General features: G+C 49.2%; 1 protein-coding gene across 1 annotated transcript in view; it reads left to right on the top strand.

Annotated features, from left to right (window-relative positions):
- Window positions 1-17210, top strand: part of ITGA1 (integrin, alpha 1) — a 63442-nt gene that overhangs the window by 36308 nt on the left and 9924 nt on the right. Inside the window, exons 10-18 of the mRNA XM_014542274.1 lie at window positions 580-716; window positions 2967-3077; window positions 4872-5081; window positions 7651-7731; window positions 10284-10360; window positions 12433-12522; window positions 14602-14704; window positions 15861-15974; window positions 17070-17174. Of these exons, the coding sequence (XP_014397760.1) occupies window positions 580-716; window positions 2967-3077; window positions 4872-5081; window positions 7651-7731; window positions 10284-10360; window positions 12433-12522; window positions 14602-14704; window positions 15861-15974; window positions 17070-17174 (1028 nt within the window). The remainder of the gene's footprint in view (window positions 1-579; window positions 717-2966; window positions 3078-4871; window positions 5082-7650; window positions 7732-10283; window positions 10361-12432; window positions 12523-14601; window positions 14705-15860; window positions 15975-17069; window positions 17175-17210) is intronic.

Raw genomic sequence — 17210 nt, 5'->3', positions numbered from 1 at the left:
GTGGGGGGGGCAGGGAGGGGGGGCGAGGCGGGTGGGGGGGCAGTTGGGGGCAACCAGGCCAGCAGGGGAGCAGTTAGGGGTGACCAGGTCGGTCAGGGGTGGGGGGAAGTTGGGGGCAACCAGGCCAGCAGGGAGTGTTTAGGGGTGATCAGGCTGGCAGGCAGAAGTGGTTAGGGGCAATCAGGCAGGCAGACAGGCGAATGGTTGGGAGCCAGCAGTCCCGAATTGTGAGAGGGATGTCCCACAGGGATCAGGCCTAAACTGGCAGTCGGACATCCCCTGAGGGGTCCCGGATTGGAGAGGGTGCAGGCTGGGCTGAGGGGACTCCCCCTCCATGCACAAATTTTGTGCACCGGGCCTCTAGTTACAGAATAAGTGTGATTAAAAACATTAAAAGTATAGTGAACACACAGATCAATTCTATGAGTTCCTCAAGTAATCTTCGTCGTGCTAGGTAGTGGGATATACTGAGTGACAGGGGCTTTCTGGTGACTGATTGCCCAGGAGGGCTTCCTGTCGTGCTCACTGAATGAGCCGGGTCCTGTGAAAGTCAGCCCCACCTCTGTCGCCTGCTCACAGACCTGCAGTACCGCGTCACCCTGGACTCGCTGAGGCAGATCTCACGCAGTTTCTTCTCTGGGACCCAGGAGAGGAAGACCCAGAGGAACATCACTGTGCGCGAGTCAAAATGCACCCAGCACTTCTTCTACATGTTGGCAAGTAAATCATAGCGTGTCGCGGCCCATTCTGCGTTCGGAATAAAGCATAGGTATCTGACTCCAGGTCAACCACATCCTCCTGTTTTCCTTCAAAGGGCACATCAGGAATAAACTTTGTTCTATTTGTTCACTTACATCAGAAAGTCCCAGGTACAATCTGCTAATGTCCAGGTACAATTTATAAAGCCATCTTTCATCTCCCCTGAGCGTGGGACAGGCAGCCATGTCGTATGTAAATATTTCTCTCTTTTCTGCGTCCAGCGTGGCTAGAGAGCGGTCCAGTTCCTGAGTAGGGGCTGCTGGGGATTGAGAAAATGAAAGAAAGAGACAGACACAGAGATAGAAGGAAAAAGCTGGGGCCGGGTGGGACAGCCATCCTCTGATGGAGAGACAGTGACCCAGAGCCGATACAGTGCGTTTATCTTATATGGCAAAATACCAGGGAGTTTTACTAAAGCCCAAGACAAAGGAGATGATGTGCATTCTTGTGGCTTCTCTGTCATCGTCACTTCTGGGTGGGCCCAGATCATCGTGTTTGTTCCTGGTGCTTGGCTGGATTTAGATAATGAAACCCACCCCCTGGTGCCTGAGCTGAAGGTCAGGCTGACAACTCACCTGCCTCTGGCAAGGTGTGTTTCCAGGGCATGGCTCTGCCAACACTACTGGATTCAGCTGACAATAATTAAAGAAATGCCCATGTGCCTTCCCAGTTGCTCTCTACAGTCGTATGGAGCAGTAATAGGCACAGTACATGGGTCAGTAGGAGGCCTGTCTCTTCATTCGTTCATTCCTCTGTCTCTTCCTCCCTCCCTTCCTTCTTTCCTTCCTTTCTTCCTTCCTTCCTTCCTTCCTTCCTTCCTTCCTTTCAACTTGAAAACACATACCTTCTATTGGCCTTGTCTGTCGAATATGGATGGCAAGTGATGAATGCCCTGAAGGGACTGCTGGGCCATTGTTTTCTGAGGTCACTGCTTGTCCCGAACTATGACTTTCATCCTTTGACGTGAACTTGAAGGGGAAATACCTGGTGTTTTCTGTCCTCTGTAGGCTTTGTGCTGCCTAAGTCTCTTTCTACTGTAGTGGAGGGGGAGGCCGTGGAAAGCACGTTATTAATCTCTAGAAACAGCTGGTCAGCTAGTGTGAACCGTTTCAAATGTGTTTTCTTGGGTCGCCATTTGTGCAGGGAGCATTCCCAACGAAGGGCAAGAGTTTTTGAAATATTTTTTTTAAAAAAACAGTGCAGAATGGATGCAATGAGAAAGCACCCTTTTTAGTAACTGATATTGAAACATAGAGACTTTTCCTCCGTGATTTTCATGTCAAGACTCCCCAGGATATATATCAAATCAGCGTATTCTGTCAATACTAAGATCCATCCATGACTGGGAGGCCACGCCTGGCCCTTGCATGGCTCCACCAGGACGAACACTGGGAGCTGGGGCTTAGATGCGATGGGGGAGGGTGAGGCCAGGCGAGGAGCTGCCTCCAACCCACTGAGAGTGGCAGTCGTGTGTGTTTCTCCAAAATGCAGTGTCTAGCAGTGGTGCTAAAAGGCATGAACTAGTTCCCTGATTTCCGAAATTCTTGAGGATCTCAGTGGATGCTCGGACATTTGTTCTGGACTCAGCCAGGATGGAATTTGCATCCGTGTGATTCGGGCAAAGTTGTTTAGTGCCTAAGAGGTTCAGTTTTTCATCTGTAAAATAGTGGCCAATGTGTATAAAGCTCATAATTGTGGACAGGCCATAAATGATGTTGCTACTGATGGGAGTCTAAACAGTATTGATTGTGTTAGCACTGTTTCCTTGTCAGTCACATCGTACAATTCCTACAATTCGAGGAACATAGGATACTAATGAAATGCAACCCAATTTAAAAGGAGTTTGCTGTTCTGTTTTGGGGAGACTTTCCTGGAAGTGTTACATAGCGGCTTCTAGCTCAAGGTCGCAAGAGGAATGACATTGTTATGGAAGTAGCTCTGAGGGGTAGGTCCCACGTGGTGAGGTTCAACCCGCCCGCAGGCCCCTCTGAGGGTGGGGGGAGCAGCTGGTCACCACCGAGGCCTCTGCCTGCCAGCTGTGGCCCCGTCCAGGCTGAGGGCGCCCGTCTCCAGCAAAGCAGCCTGATGAGGACAGGGACAGGAGGACATCCCATGAGGCTGGTCCCGGGCAGGAGAAGCCGCCATAACAAGGTCAGGACACCCAGGAGATTCGATACCAATGATCCGTTTTATGTTTCGACCTCCAGGACAAGCATGACTTTCGGGACTCTGTGAGAATAACCCTGGACTTCAATCTTTCCGATCCGGAAAATGGGCCCATTCTTGATGATTCTCTGCCAAACTCAGTACATGAATCTGTAAGTCGTTTCTTAAAAATTTGGAATACCTACTTGTGAATATATTAAGGAAAAACTCGAAATACATAAAAACACACACACACATACACACACAATTGATTTTAGGGTTATATGTATGTGTGCCCGGCAAGGTTCGCTGTATTCCATCGTTCTAGCACAAGCATGTCAAACTCGAGGCCCACGGGCCGTATGCCTCGTTTGTTTGGCCCGTGTTAGCCTTTGAGTTTGACATGCTTGTTCTAGCAGGTGCCTATACACACACACCAAAAAAAACAACAACACCTAAATCAATTATGTTTTTTTAAAAAAATCTAGACTTCTGTAGACTATTCCCAACTTTTTAGAACTTTCTCTTGTTGGAGATTAAGGGAATTATATGACACCTGTATTTACCTCCTGAGTTCAGGACGAATTGAAAGAAAGACATGGGTTGGCCGGTTGGAGCTCCCTTTTATGACGAATGAACATTAAAACACTTGACCTTGGGTCTTTGAAACTATTCTGGTCTGATGGGTGTTCTCCTACTAAACGGACTTAGGCCACAGGTAACCAGAGGGTCACCCCCCACTCAGCAATGGCGGCCTTCTTCCTGGGCCCCTCGTGACACGTGCAGGATGGAGGCTGGAGCTGAAAGCGTGCTTCCCACAGGCACGCCACGCCCCAGACAGGAGGTGGGGAGGCGCTGACCTGTGTCCACCCAGGTCCCAGCCCCCAGGTTCAGAGTCCCCGGCCCCATGCTGAGAAAGAACAAGTGCAGGAGGGGTTCCCAGGGGGGCCGAGCAGAGAACACTGGGGACAGGGCCTTGGTCCCCCCCCAGGTTCCTGTCTTCACTCTCCTCCCTCCAAATCTATTGACTGAGTGTCGCACACGCACCAGGCTCAGAAACAAGAAGGAGGGGTCAGCAGAGTGTGTGCCATGGAGGGGACCCCCCAGCGCCGAAGGGACTTCTGCCTGGTTTGGGGGGTCAGGGCACTCCCCGGAGTTGAGAGCCGTGGGACAGGATATCCGTCCTGTCCAGGCGAGTGAGGGAGTGGCGTTCTGAGCAGAGGGACATGTGCAGAGGTCCTGGGGCCCCGAGAGAACTACACTGACCTCGGCCCTGACCTGCAGCTGCAGATGAAGGGCAGGGGGAGGGCCATGTGGGCGGAGGCAGGAGGCGCAGGTAGAGCCAGGTCATCGCACCTGTGTCCGCTCGGGGTGCCAGAGCCCAGCTGGGAAGCTGTTCGTTTAGTTCAGGGAGGAATGAGGCTGGACCCGAGGGGGCCGAGGGGGGCGGAATGGAGGGCGAGGACAGACTCCGGAGGTTGGGGAGGGCAGAAAGGACCGTCCTGGTGATGCACTGGACAGAGAGGAAGGGCTGTGTGAAGGGGGTCAGGAAAGCTCCCAGTTATATGGTGTGACCATTGCCCAGCCCCGACTGGACTCTGTTATCTTCCTAAGGACTTGGCTCTTTCTAACAGAGAATCTCACGGTCGCAGTTGAGTGTGAAACTGTGCTCTCCTAGATTTAGACCTCGGTGTACGTGGCTTGGTTTTATAAAACCATTCTACTCCAGCAGACGGAAGCCGGTGAAACTGTCGGCGAACACTGCTTGTTTAAAGATCGGGGAGAATTTATATCCCAAAGCAGAAGCTTCCCCCTTTCCCCTGCACATTCTAGGGACCAACAGAACATGCCTGTGGTTCTGCAGCGAGCCTGCCCCCTGCAGGAGAGGGGGTGCCTGTGTCAGTATGTCATGCCCCTTCATCGGGGGTGGTCCCTGATTCTGAAGGACACCCCTGTGACCGTTTCAGATCCCCTTCGCCAAGGACTGTGGGAACAAGGACAAGTGCATCTCGGACGTCGCCCTGGACGTGTCCACGCTGGAGAAGGACCTGCTGATTGTCCGGTCCCACAACGACAAGTTCAACATCAGCCTCACCGTCAGAAACAAAGGGGACAGTGCCTACAACACCAGGACCATGGTGCACTACTCCCCAAACCTGGTTTTCTCGGGGATCGAGGTAACTTTCTGGTTCTTGTTCATTGATTCTCGGGACAATGATTTATTGAACCCCCTTTTCATACCACTGAACTGATTTTGTTTTTATCCTCGCCCGAGGGCATGTTTATTGATTTGAGAGCAAGAGAGAGAAAGAGAGAGGGAGAGAGAGAGAGAACAGCGATGTGAGAGAGAAACATTGATCAGTTGCCTCCTGTAGGTGCCCTGACCAGGATCAAACCTGCAACCTTTTGGTGTATAAGACAACACTCCAACCAACTGAGCCACCTGGCCAGGGCTGAACTAATTATCTCCATATATAAAAGGCTAATATGAAAGTGTCCCCTCCAGAGTTCTACCAGGAACTGGGAATTCGATCGCTCTCTATGACATGCACTGACCACCAGGGGGTGGCAGGGAACATGGTGGGTGACCAGCGGCAGCAGCGGGGTGCTGAGGGAGCAAGGGAAGGGTGAGGCAGGGAGGCAGGACAGAGGGGGAACCACATGGTGGTGGCACACAAGCAGGCGGGTGGGTGGTGAGGGAAGGAGGAGGTAGGGAGTGGGGAGGTGGGGAACCTGATTGGCCCTGCTCATCAGCCAGGCCTAGGGACCCTACCCTGCATGAATTTTGTGCAATGGGCCTCTAGTTTTTATTATATTGATTTTATAAGGAAAGAAAGCATTTTGTATAAAATTAGTAGTCTCTACTGATAAAAAATGCCCACATTTTCTTTAGAGTTTTAGTTTAGATTGATTTTTTAGAGATGGGTGCCCCCTCTGGGGCGCAGTATGAGGAAGGGATCTCCGATGGATCAAAATTCTGTCTCACAGCATCCTCCACGCACTGAGTCAAGGAAAAAGTAAACATGACAATCAAAGTCAAAATAGCTCACCAGATGCCCGGGAGTGGGTAATGCAGGGCTTGAGCGAAGGAACATTCACCTGCAGAGAATCAAGGCCGCATTCCCATTGTCTGTGTGAAGTCCTTCCTGGACGAGAGAGCTGTGTGAATGCCTGTGTCTCCTCGTCATGCCAGAAGTTTTCCAATTATTTTGGCTACAATATATAGCTGCATCGGATGCTGCATCAGGAGTACTTAGTGCATCCTTCCAAATGCAAACTTAGCTTTAATTCCCATCTCCGAATGAACCCTCCGGAGTTTAAATGCTGTATGTATTTATGTAAATTCATCATGAATGAAATAATAATTTTAGTATTACTCATCTTAAAAGCCAGTATAGTTATCTCTATATATATAAAAGGCTAATATGCAAAGTGTCCCCTTGGGAGTTCGACCAGGAGAATGGGCATTCGATCACTCGCTATGACATGTGCTAACCACCAGGGGGCAGTACAGAACGTTGCGGACGACCAGCGGCAGCAGGGCACTGAGGGAGTGAGGGAAGGAGGAGGCGGGGAGGCAGGGGAACCTGATGGCAGGCCAGGCCTAGGGACACTACCCGTGCACGAATTTCATGCACCGGGCCTCTAGTTATTATAATACTAAATTCTATTGTCGCCCAGCTGGCACAGCTCAGTGGTTGAGCGTCATCCGATGAACCAGGAGGTCACAGTTCGATTCTTGGTCAGGGCACATGCCCCGGTTGTGGGCATGATCCCCAATAGGGGTTGTGCAGGAGGCACAGCCAATCAATAATTCTCTCTCATCATTGATGTTTCTATGTCTCTCTCCCTCTCCCTTCCTCTCTGAAATCAATAAAAATATATTTTAAAAATTCTAATGTCTAGTTCCTATAAATTATATTTTCACAGATATTTTTCTCCATTTCTTAAGACATCACTTAGTCACATGACTAAGACCGGCTTGAAAACACGTCCTACATTACAGCCACATATTTTTGGTTAGGAATGTTAGTTATAAATCCAGATGTGCAAAGTCGTGATGGGAAATATTGCTGTGTAGCCCTTGCCTCATTCATGGCCTCGGTGGAGAGCAGACAGCAATGCACAAAGTCAGTACTTTGTTCACAACACCCGCAATGTGGCATCTCCTCTTCGGCCACCTCCATCCCGGCTCCCTTATTTCATCCTCATTCATCCTTTTGTGTGGAGGTATCACTATAGAGCAGCGATCCTAAAGTAGATAGACTCTTCTCCTCCACATGTTAGCATTTCTGAAGTTGCATTTCACAGTTGATGGTGTGTGGATTAGTCTGTCAGCATATTTTATTCTTATTATTGGTGTATAAAATAATGATGTCTCATATTTTTTAAAATATATTTTTATTGATTTTAGAGAGAAAGGGAGAGGGAGGGAGAGAGATCGAAGCATCAATGCTGAGAGAGAATCATTGATTGGCTGCCTCCTGCGCTCCCCCTACTCGGGATTGAGCCTGAAACCCAAGCTTGTGCCCTGACCGGGAATGAAACCATGACCTCCTGGTTCATAGGTCGAAGCTCAACTACTGAGCCTCACCGGCCGGGCTGATGTCTCATAGTAAATGGCATTTTATATTTAATGGGATAGAGTATAACTAACCCCATCTGACAGCTGGGAAAATTCTAGAAGACCCAGCCCAAGGATTCCACCTGTGCGTCTGCTCTAATTCTGTTCCCTTCTCTTCCCAGGCGATCCAAAAAGACAGCTGCGAGTCCAACCATAACCTCACGTGTAAGGTGGGCTACCCTTTCCTGCGGAGAGGAGAAATGGTAAGCAGATTGTACCAATGCATGTGGCAACTGGATGTGAAGAACACACTCAAAGCCAAATAGATCATTCCTTCTCATGGTGCCCAGGGTGCTGGCGATGAGGGTCGAGTTCAAATGCTGAGCTCTTGAAGTCAAAGGCAATTATGGCAATTATGGCACAAGTCAAACTCAGACACCAAGACAGAATCACAAACGTAAGGGGGTGACGTGCCTGGTACTAGAAAGCCCTCGTGTTGCAGTGCTATGTAGCAGGCTTTCCTGACCTGTGGGAGCAGTAATCTTTCCAACGGCTTGTTTAGAACTTTGTACAGAAACGCTGCTGTTCTCTCTCTTTTTAATAAAGGCCTCATTGAGATATAATTCATATACTATACAATTCAGTCCGTTAAAGTGGACAATTCAGTGGATTTTAGTATATTCCCAAATTGCAATTGTCCAACCATCACCACAATCCATCTTAGAACATTTTCACACACACACACACACACACACACACACACCCCAAAAACCCTGTACACATTATCAGTTGCCACTCTTTTATCCTCAACAGTCCCTCTCCAAACCCTGGACACCCACTAATTTACGTTCCTTCTCTATGAATTTGCCTATTCTGACATCCTATATAATAAAGAGCTAATATGCAAATGGTCATCACACCCTCACACCATCATGCCCTAACAGCTCAAACACTCAACACTGGGGAGAGAGGAATGGGGACAAGCCAGGCACAAATGAGCTCGCGAGAGAGGAATGGGGATCAGCCAGGCTGAGGCCCGGGAGAGGGACAAGCTGCCCCCCCCCCATGTTCCCCGGCATCAGTGGCTGCGCCTGCACCTGCAGCCGGGGAGAGGGTCAAGCCACCGCCCTACCGGGATTGCAGGGGAGGGAGGATAGTTAGGGGTGACCAGGCCAGCAGGGAACAATCTGCACACCCCACAGTCCCAGCAATCCCGGGCGCCAGTGCCTGCGCCTGCAGCCCAGGAGAGGGACAAGCCGCCTGCCCCGCAGTCCCGTGCACCTGCGGCTGTGGCCTGGGTGAAGCTGTCCGCCCACGGTCTCCTGCGGCTGAGGTTGGCCCGGGCAAAGCTGGCCCAGCTCCTGGGTGTCTGCAGCTGGCCAGAGGGAGGGAAGCCCAGGTCCCGGTGCCTGCAACCGGCCAGAGGAGGGAATCCTGGGTTTCGGGTGTGGGCCTGAGGCAGAGGCGATTAGGGGCAATCAGGCCAGCAGGGGAGCAGTCAGGGGTGATCAGGCTGGTAGGGGATCAGTTAGGGGCGATCAGGCAGGCAGGCAGGCAGAGATGGTTAGGGGCAATTAGGCAGGCAGGCAGGCCAGCGGTTAGGAGCCAGCGGTCCCGGATTGCTAGAGGCAGTCAGACATTCCCCAAGGGGTCTTGGATTGAAGAGGGTGCAGGCCAGGCTGAGGGACCTCCTCCCCCACCCCCTACCCCCTGTGCACGAATTTCGTGCACCGGGCCTCTAGTTTTATATAAATGAAGTCATACAATATGTGGTCTTTTGTGACTGGCTTCTTTCACTTACATAATGTTTTCAAGGTTCATTGATGTATTAGCAGTTCATTTCTTTTTATTTACAAATAATATTCCATTGTTGATGGGCATCGAGGTTGTTGCTACTTTTTGGCCTCTATGAATAATGCTGCTGGGAATAGCTGTGTACAGGTTTTGGTGTGGACACATGTTTTTGATTCTCTTTGGTGTAAGTCTAGGGATGGAATTGCTGGGTTATATGGCCACTATGTGTAACATTTTGGGGAACTCTGCTGTTGGCATATGTCTTCAAAAAACCTAGCTTTTGGTCTGCCTTTGGTGTTTGTGAAGAATCACGTATTACATAATTCATATGTATGTGCAGGCACAATTTCTAACAGTAAGTTGCCTCTATCCGAGTGTCAGCATAACAACACATTTTCCATTTTTCCTGAGGTGATATTTTAACTATGCAAACTTTTGTAAGCAAAACTCACTGGATTTTAATAGTTTATTCTAAATTGCCACATCTTTTATTTGGTTTTCCTTTGTTGTTGTTATCCCTTAAAGATTCAAAACCTTTTTACACTATGAAATTAATGGGACCAAGTATCTTTCCCTCTATTTTACAATACATATGTATAGATAGTTGCTGATATTTGAAGATTTATATCAAAGAGACTTTCATTGTGATCATTTCATAATTACATTGTTTATGATTGTGATCTTGTAGACTATGGTAATATAATAAAATAAATAGGCTGTACCTTCATGGTAATGCTTTATGGGTAGTATAAGTTATATTTATTAATATAATTATAATAAAGTGTTTAAATTCAATATTGACATGCAAAGCATATTACATTTCATGTTGAAAAGTACATGTACATCATATCTTATTCCATTTTTTGAGATGTGATGAGTTTTTATTTTGAAAGATAATATGTCTTAAGTAACTTCATGATTTGTGTTTAGGTAATATCATTTATGTAACTGGATATTTTAATCAAAGCAAATGCTTTCTTTATCTGGCCCTAAACTAAAGTTGTATCTTTTTATTTTATAGGTAACTTTCAAAATATTATTTCAATTTAACACGACCTATCTCATGGAGAACGTGACCATCCACTTAAGTGCAACAAGGTTGGTGTATGTGTGTGCGTGCAGAATAAGGACACTTTTATTTGGTAGAAACAATTTAATCCTCTAACTGGGTTTAACCATTTGTTTAGCAGAACATGTTGTAATCACATCGCTTACCTCTGCCAAACTGCAGTACATTCATTTACACGTCCACAGGCCTTGCTAACCTCAGCTTCCACTGGCTGCCCATCACGGTCAACTGAACCCCTGGGCAGGTCTAGTTTGATGGCCCCTGTCGGTAGTTTAATAAATCTCATCCACATCAGTCAGCGCTTCCGAAAGACAGCACAGGAACATAGACTAAAAAAGCAAAAGGGTTACTACGAAAAGGGAAATAGTGGCTTACCTTTCCCCCAAGTGTAATCATCCCGTGGACCCGAAGCTCCTGAGGTACAGTTCTGCCTCTTACTGCTTTATTCCCAAGGAACCGCCATGGTGCCTGGCCTCTCATAATCACCACACACATGTAGCGTGAACGAATAAACGAGAGAATAAATGAATAGATTAATTCTGGGTGCACGACTCACTTGAACGAAACTAGTATTTATTTGAAATCTACAATGGACAGGATGTTGAATTAGTCCCTGTAGGGATTGCAAGAGTCACTAAGGGCACGAACCTCTCCTCGGGTGAAGATTACCACCGGAGGCTGAGCCTGGAGTGTGGATTCTGTCACGCAGGGCAGAATGGGACAGACCGTGAGAGAAACAGAAGCCCGTGTGGGAGACTGTTCGGAGGGGGCAGGCGTACCTCCTGGGCAAGGAGAGCCCGGGCTGCCTGGTCAGGGAGCTTGTCCTGGAGAAGGTCCTTAAGGGAAGGGTAGCAATTCGCCAGCACAGGGGTCCGTGGTGTTTGCTGGTGGGGCGTTTCCGGCCAGATGTGCAGCCCGCGCCCAAGCGCGGAGGGAGGGAGAGCACCAGGCCGCGTGGAGGGACAGTGGGAATTCAGTTTCACACAGATGTACGAGCACATGCGAGCGTGCGCCTGCCGTGTGATGGCGAGGGCTGCGTGTCGGCGTGGAGAGGGAGGTGGAGGCGCGGAGCTGCCTCTCAGGGGTCTGTGTGTCTGTCTGCTATAGGACACAGTGGGCAATGGGGGATTCAGAACAAAAGCCCTGTCGCACAAGTACGTCTACCCAAGCGGGGGCCGTCACTGCTTCCAACCATTCAATGCGCTGGGAACAAGGCAGAGGCAGTAAGGCCCTCAGCGACCATCCTGGCCAAACGCTAGGCTCCTGTCCGCCTGGGGGAGGCGTGTGTGAAAGTAATAACAGTGATGAAAGCGGACACTTACATTTCCTGTGTCGAGCACTTCACACTTGTCACTCCTCAGTCATCCATTATTTAAATACAATCCCCGTTGTGTAGGTGAGCAAACCCAGATGCAGAGAGTCAATGACTTGCCCACAGTGTGTCCATGTGCAAGAACAGGCCCACGGACCCTGGCCCAGAGCCAGCGATGGGAACTGTTCAATCGCTCGCCCGTGCTTTTGTAATACAGGGGGTTGTGAGGTGCAGGTATGTGTACATGTGTGTATGCACCTGTCTACATGTGTTTACAGAGCGTATCATTGAAATGATAACTAAATCCAGGGGATGAGTAAGAGTTTAACAGATACTGTGAGCGTCCAGGGCTTGCTGTGGAAAGACTATTAAGTGAAGACAGAGATTTTAGATTCGCTCTCAGTGGGGTGACCCCGGTGGTGTCTCCGTAAGGCCCTCATCTCTGATAGTTAAGAATCGCCTGCGAAAAACATAGCAGTTCTGCGCCCCAACTTGGACCTAGGAAGCCCGTATTCCTAGGAGAGAAGCCCATGATCTTGAATCTAAGAATGGATCCAAGGGTTCTAGTCATTACCCTCCCTGGAGTCTGAGAAGCGGGACTGACCCGTTGTGGCTGTCACCCCAGCTGCTCCGCCGTCACCTCTGCCCCCTCCTCGCCCCACTGAAAACTTGGGGATTGAGCTCCTTTGTGCTTTTACTCAGGTACCAGCCTGCGCTTCTCTGCCACACGCTCGGCAGTGCCGGGAGGGGCGTGGGTGCGTGTCTGTCTGACGTGCGTGTGTTTTCCAGTGACAGCGAGGAGCCTCCGGAAACCCTCTCCGACAACGAGGCCAGCATCGCTATCCCCGTCAAGTATGAAGCTGGGCTCCAGTTCTCCAGGTGGGAGTGCACTGCCTTTTTAATATGTCTGTATGTTGACTTCAGAGAGGAAGGGAGAGGGAGACAGAGAGAAACATCAACGATGAGAGAGAATCATGGATCGGCTGCCTCCTGCACGCCCCACACGGGGATCGAGCCCGCAACCCGGGCCTGTGCCCTGACCGGGAATCGAACCGTGACCTCCTGGTTCATAGGTCGATGCTCAACCACTGAGCCACGCCGGCTGGATGCAAACTGCCTTTTTATGTTGATGCCTTTCTACTGACCCAGGGCTTCTGAGAGTGTGGCCATGGCCCCTGGCCAAGGGCATCGGAACTCCTAGTAAGTTATAGAGAGGCAAATTTGCAACCCCCCCCCAACCCCACCCCAGACCTTCTGACTCAGAAACCCTAGGGGTGGGCCCAGGAATCGACTTAAATCAGCCCTCCAGGGAAGCCCGTGCTCTCTGAGGTCTGAGAGCCGGCACCTAAACAACCTAAAGCACAAGGTGCCAATGCCACAGGCGGCACTGGAGACCAGACTCCGGTCTAGTGCAAGGAAGACAGGCCCCTCGCAAAGGTCGGTCTCAGAGTCACAGCACAGCTCCTGGCTGCCCTTTTATACTTCTACTAGAATCCCGGTCCATGAAATTCATGCACTGGGGGAGGGTGTCCCCCAGCCCAGCCTGCACTCTCTCCAATCTGGGACCCCTTGGGGGATGTCCGACTGCCGGTTTAGGCCCGATCCCTATCGGGCCTAAACCGGCAGTCGGACATCCCTCTCACAATCCGGGACTGCTGGCTCCCAACTGCTCACCTGCCTTCCTGCCTGATCACCCCCTAACCCAGCGGTTTTCAACCTGTGGGTCGTGACCCCTTTGGCGGTTGAATGACCCTCTCACAGGGGTCGCCTAAGACCATCCTGCATATCAGATATTTACATTACGATTCATAACAGTAGCAACATGACAGTTATGAAGTAGCAACAAAAATAATTTTATGGTTGGGTCACAACATGAGGAACTGTATTTAAAGGGCCAGAAGGTTGAGAACCACTGCCCTAACTGCTCCCCTGCCAGCCCAATCACCCCCTAACGCTCCCCTGCTGGCCCGGTTGCCCCTAACTGCCCTCCCCTGCTGGCCTGGTCGCCCCCAACTGCCCTCCCCTGCTGGCCATCTTGTTGCAGCCATCTTGTGACCACATGGGGGCAGCCATCTTGTGTGAGGGCGTGACGGTCAATTTGCATATTACCTCTTTATTATGTAGGATGACTTAGCTGTGCAGAGGATGCAAATGGTATAAGAATCAGGGTGAAATTTAGTTGAAAAGTCTTCTCACTTTATTCTTCTCTTTTCTATGGCATTTTCCTTTTACTGATAATAGACCACAAAAATGGGAGGATGGTAGGCTATCCATGTAGACTCTGCTTGTTTCTTAGCCTTTACATTTATTGGCTATTTTTTTATTTTGCTATATTCACTTCTCTTGGGACACTGACTCTTTTCCCAAGAATTTTTTCATTTATATAAAAACAAATGTTGGCAAATACTTACAAATATTTTTTATTTGTCTGCTCTAAACGGAAGTGCTCCTTAAAATCTGTGTTATTCTTTATCCTAAGTTCACCCAGAGATCATGGAGAAGTTGCATGGAAACGATTGCATTTTTAAGTTTAGCAGTAAATGTAGAATTTGAAACAGGGAAAAGGTAACAACTTTTTTCAACCTCCTCAAAAGTCATAAAATATTAAAAATACCATATTTTAGCCTCGCTATTCACTAAATGCGAGATCAATGAATTCATGGACAATTTTCATTTGGTAACAATGAGATTTTTATTGGAAACACTATACATTTTTTAGCATTTTAAGGCCATTTAAGTATCAGTGAGTATTGAACTAAAGTATGTATAATCCTTCTGACGCCCCTCAAAGACTTAATTTTCGGCTTTGGGGTAAAAGAGCTTGCCTCTGACTTAAAATCTCTATTAATAAATATTTTTTGTGAGGTTCCCTGACATGAAGAAAGAGAGAGAATGTGGTCAAATAAAAGTTAAACTTTGTTGTGTTTTACTTCTCTTCTTCCTATTAACTCCCTCCAGCTCTGCCAGTGAATACCACATTTCAATCACGGCCAACGAGACTGTCCCTGAAGTGATCAATTCCACTGAGGACATTGGGAATGAAATTAATATCTTCTACTTGGTAAGAAATCACCTGTACATTAGTATTGTAAGGAGTTATTTGCACATTTATAAGTTAAATGGAAGTATTAACAGACACACATAAACATTTTGGTTCACCAGTTTCTATATATCAACATATTTTTATTTATAATTCAGTACTTTAAAATAATTTTCTTCAAATTGATCATTATCTCTGAAGCAGTTTTAAAGACCTACCTCTCTACTTTTCTGATAATAAGACACAATAAATTAGAATGATTTTCTAGAAAAATAAACTATGAAATCAAATAGATACTACCTCCAATATTTACTTTTAAAAAAGTATGACTGAGTAAAGCACTTTCTAAAAAATAACTACAACTATTTCAGAAAGCGATTATTTGAAATCGTCTTGGTAACATTTCCCTGTACTCAACAAATAAATGTTTATCTCAGTGTGCTCTTTGCTACTCTTTCTATGTATTAGACCATAACTTATGTTCTCACTGACACCTCTTAAAGCAGTGGTCGGCAAACTGCGGCTCGCGAGCCACATGTGGCTCTTTGGCCCCTTGAGTGTGGCTCTTCCACAAAATACCTACTTCTGCACATGGGCCACGAAGTTTCAATCGCACTGTAGATGCGCGAGCACGTGGTATTTTGTGGAAGAGCCACACTCAAGGGGCCAAAGAGCCGCATGTGGCTCGCGAGCGTGCGGGCGTGCACATACAGTGCGATTGAAACTTCGTGTCCCATGTGCAGAAGTAGGTATTTTGTGGAAGAGCCACACTCAAGGGGCCAAAGAGCCACATGTGGCTCGCGAGCCGCAGTTTGCCGGCCACTGTCTTAAAGTAATGCTCTTTATTTCAACAATTTTCTTCTGGAATTGTTCATAGTATTGGAAAATGACAAAGAAAAACATTAATTCTGGTTTTTCTTGCGTCTGGATCCTGTTGGGGAGTGGAGGGTGCAGGACAGCGTGTGGTTGTGCCTGGTGTGCATGATCGCCGACCATCAGGCACCCCTGTTTTGGGCTTGTTTATGATGCCGATTCTCTGTTCAGCGTCATACACCAACTGCATTCCTTTGGGGGGTTCAGAGCGTCACACCACCTGCTGGCAGGGAAGGCCCGCGTCCATGTGGCTGGACGGGGCGCTGCGGAGGGGACAAGGTCACACCTCTGCTTCTCCCTGCAGGTCAGGAAAAGCGGGCACTTCCCGATGCCAGAGCTCAGGCTGTCCGTGTCCTTCCCCAACCTGACGGCAGACGGCTTTCCTGTGCTGTACCCACGCCGGTGGGCCTCGTCCGACGTAAGTCCCGGGCCCGCGGGTCGTGCCACGCTGCTCCCTTCTCCGTTGTGTTTACAGCTTCCTGTTCTGCGGGCCCCTGTGACGGAGAGCTTTACCAGAGGAGCGTGGGGAGGCACTTGGAACCATTTTAAATACCAGTAACCTCCCCTGTGAGCAGGTGTATTCCTTCCCTGCAGCTGCTGGGGTGACAGATCGCTCTGAACCGGGTGGCTCAGGACAGCAGAAATATGTCCCCTCACCATTGGAGGCCTGGGGCCGCTGCTGCCGACCCTGGCGTCCCTCACCTGTGGCGGCGTAACCCAGGCTCTGCCATGTCTTCCCTTTCCTGTCTCCGTACAAGCAGGCTCACCAGTGGGTTGGGAGCCCCCCTAAATCCAGGGCAATCTCAGCTGAGATCATTCTTCACCCCCTCCGCCATGGACCTATTTCCCTGTGGGTCGCCTTCCCAGAGCCCAGGTCTGGGGCTCGGGGGTGTCATCTGGGGTCACTAGCCAATCAGAGAGGGTTTCAGATAACCCATCTTTGACTTGTGCCTGAAATGTTTGTTACACCTTTAATTTGTTGGAGGTGCTCAAACTAAAAGAGACTTCTTTTTAAATAATATATATATATATTTTATTGAGTTCAGAGAGGAAGGGACAGGGAGAGAGAGAGAAACATCAATGATGAGAGAGAACCATTGATGGGGTGCCTCCTGCACGCTCCCCACTTGGGGATCGAGCCCGAAACCCGGGCACGTGTCCTGGTTCATAGGTCCACACTCGCCCTCTGAGCCACACCTGCCGGGCAGGTATTGCATGTTTTAAAAATTCTCGCAGCACACCAGCGTGCCGTGGCACCCCGGCTGAGAACCGCTGGCTTATGGGATAGTGAGTTCTACCAGCAGCCAACCGTCCTTTCCGTTCCATCCTCGCCGCGATCTATTACAATTCAAAAGTGGCTCAGAAACCGGGGTGCTGCCTGGAGGTGGGTGGAGCATCGCACACGTGCGCGGGTGATCACTGACTGTCGCTCACGGCCCCTTCGTGTCATTGCACGGATGTGTGTCCCTCCGCCAGCTCGCGTCGCCTGCTAAAGCCTGTCTTCCTCTCCTAGAACGCAAACTGCAGGCCCAGGGACCTCCAGGACCCTCTCGGCATCAGCTCAGGGAAGAAGACGGTCACACTCACGTCGGAAGATTTCAAGCGAGGGACGATGCTGGTAAAGTCGGGAAACCAGACAAGCGCCCCCCCCCAT

The sequence above is a fragment of the Myotis brandtii genome, unplaced genomic scaffold (genome assembly GCF_000412655.1).
Source record: "Myotis brandtii unplaced genomic scaffold, ASM41265v1 scaffold295, whole genome shotgun sequence".
NCBI classification, from domain to species: domain Eukaryota; kingdom Metazoa; phylum Chordata; class Mammalia; order Chiroptera; family Vespertilionidae; genus Myotis; species Myotis brandtii.
This window is presented reverse-complemented; position numbering and strand designations above follow the sequence as displayed.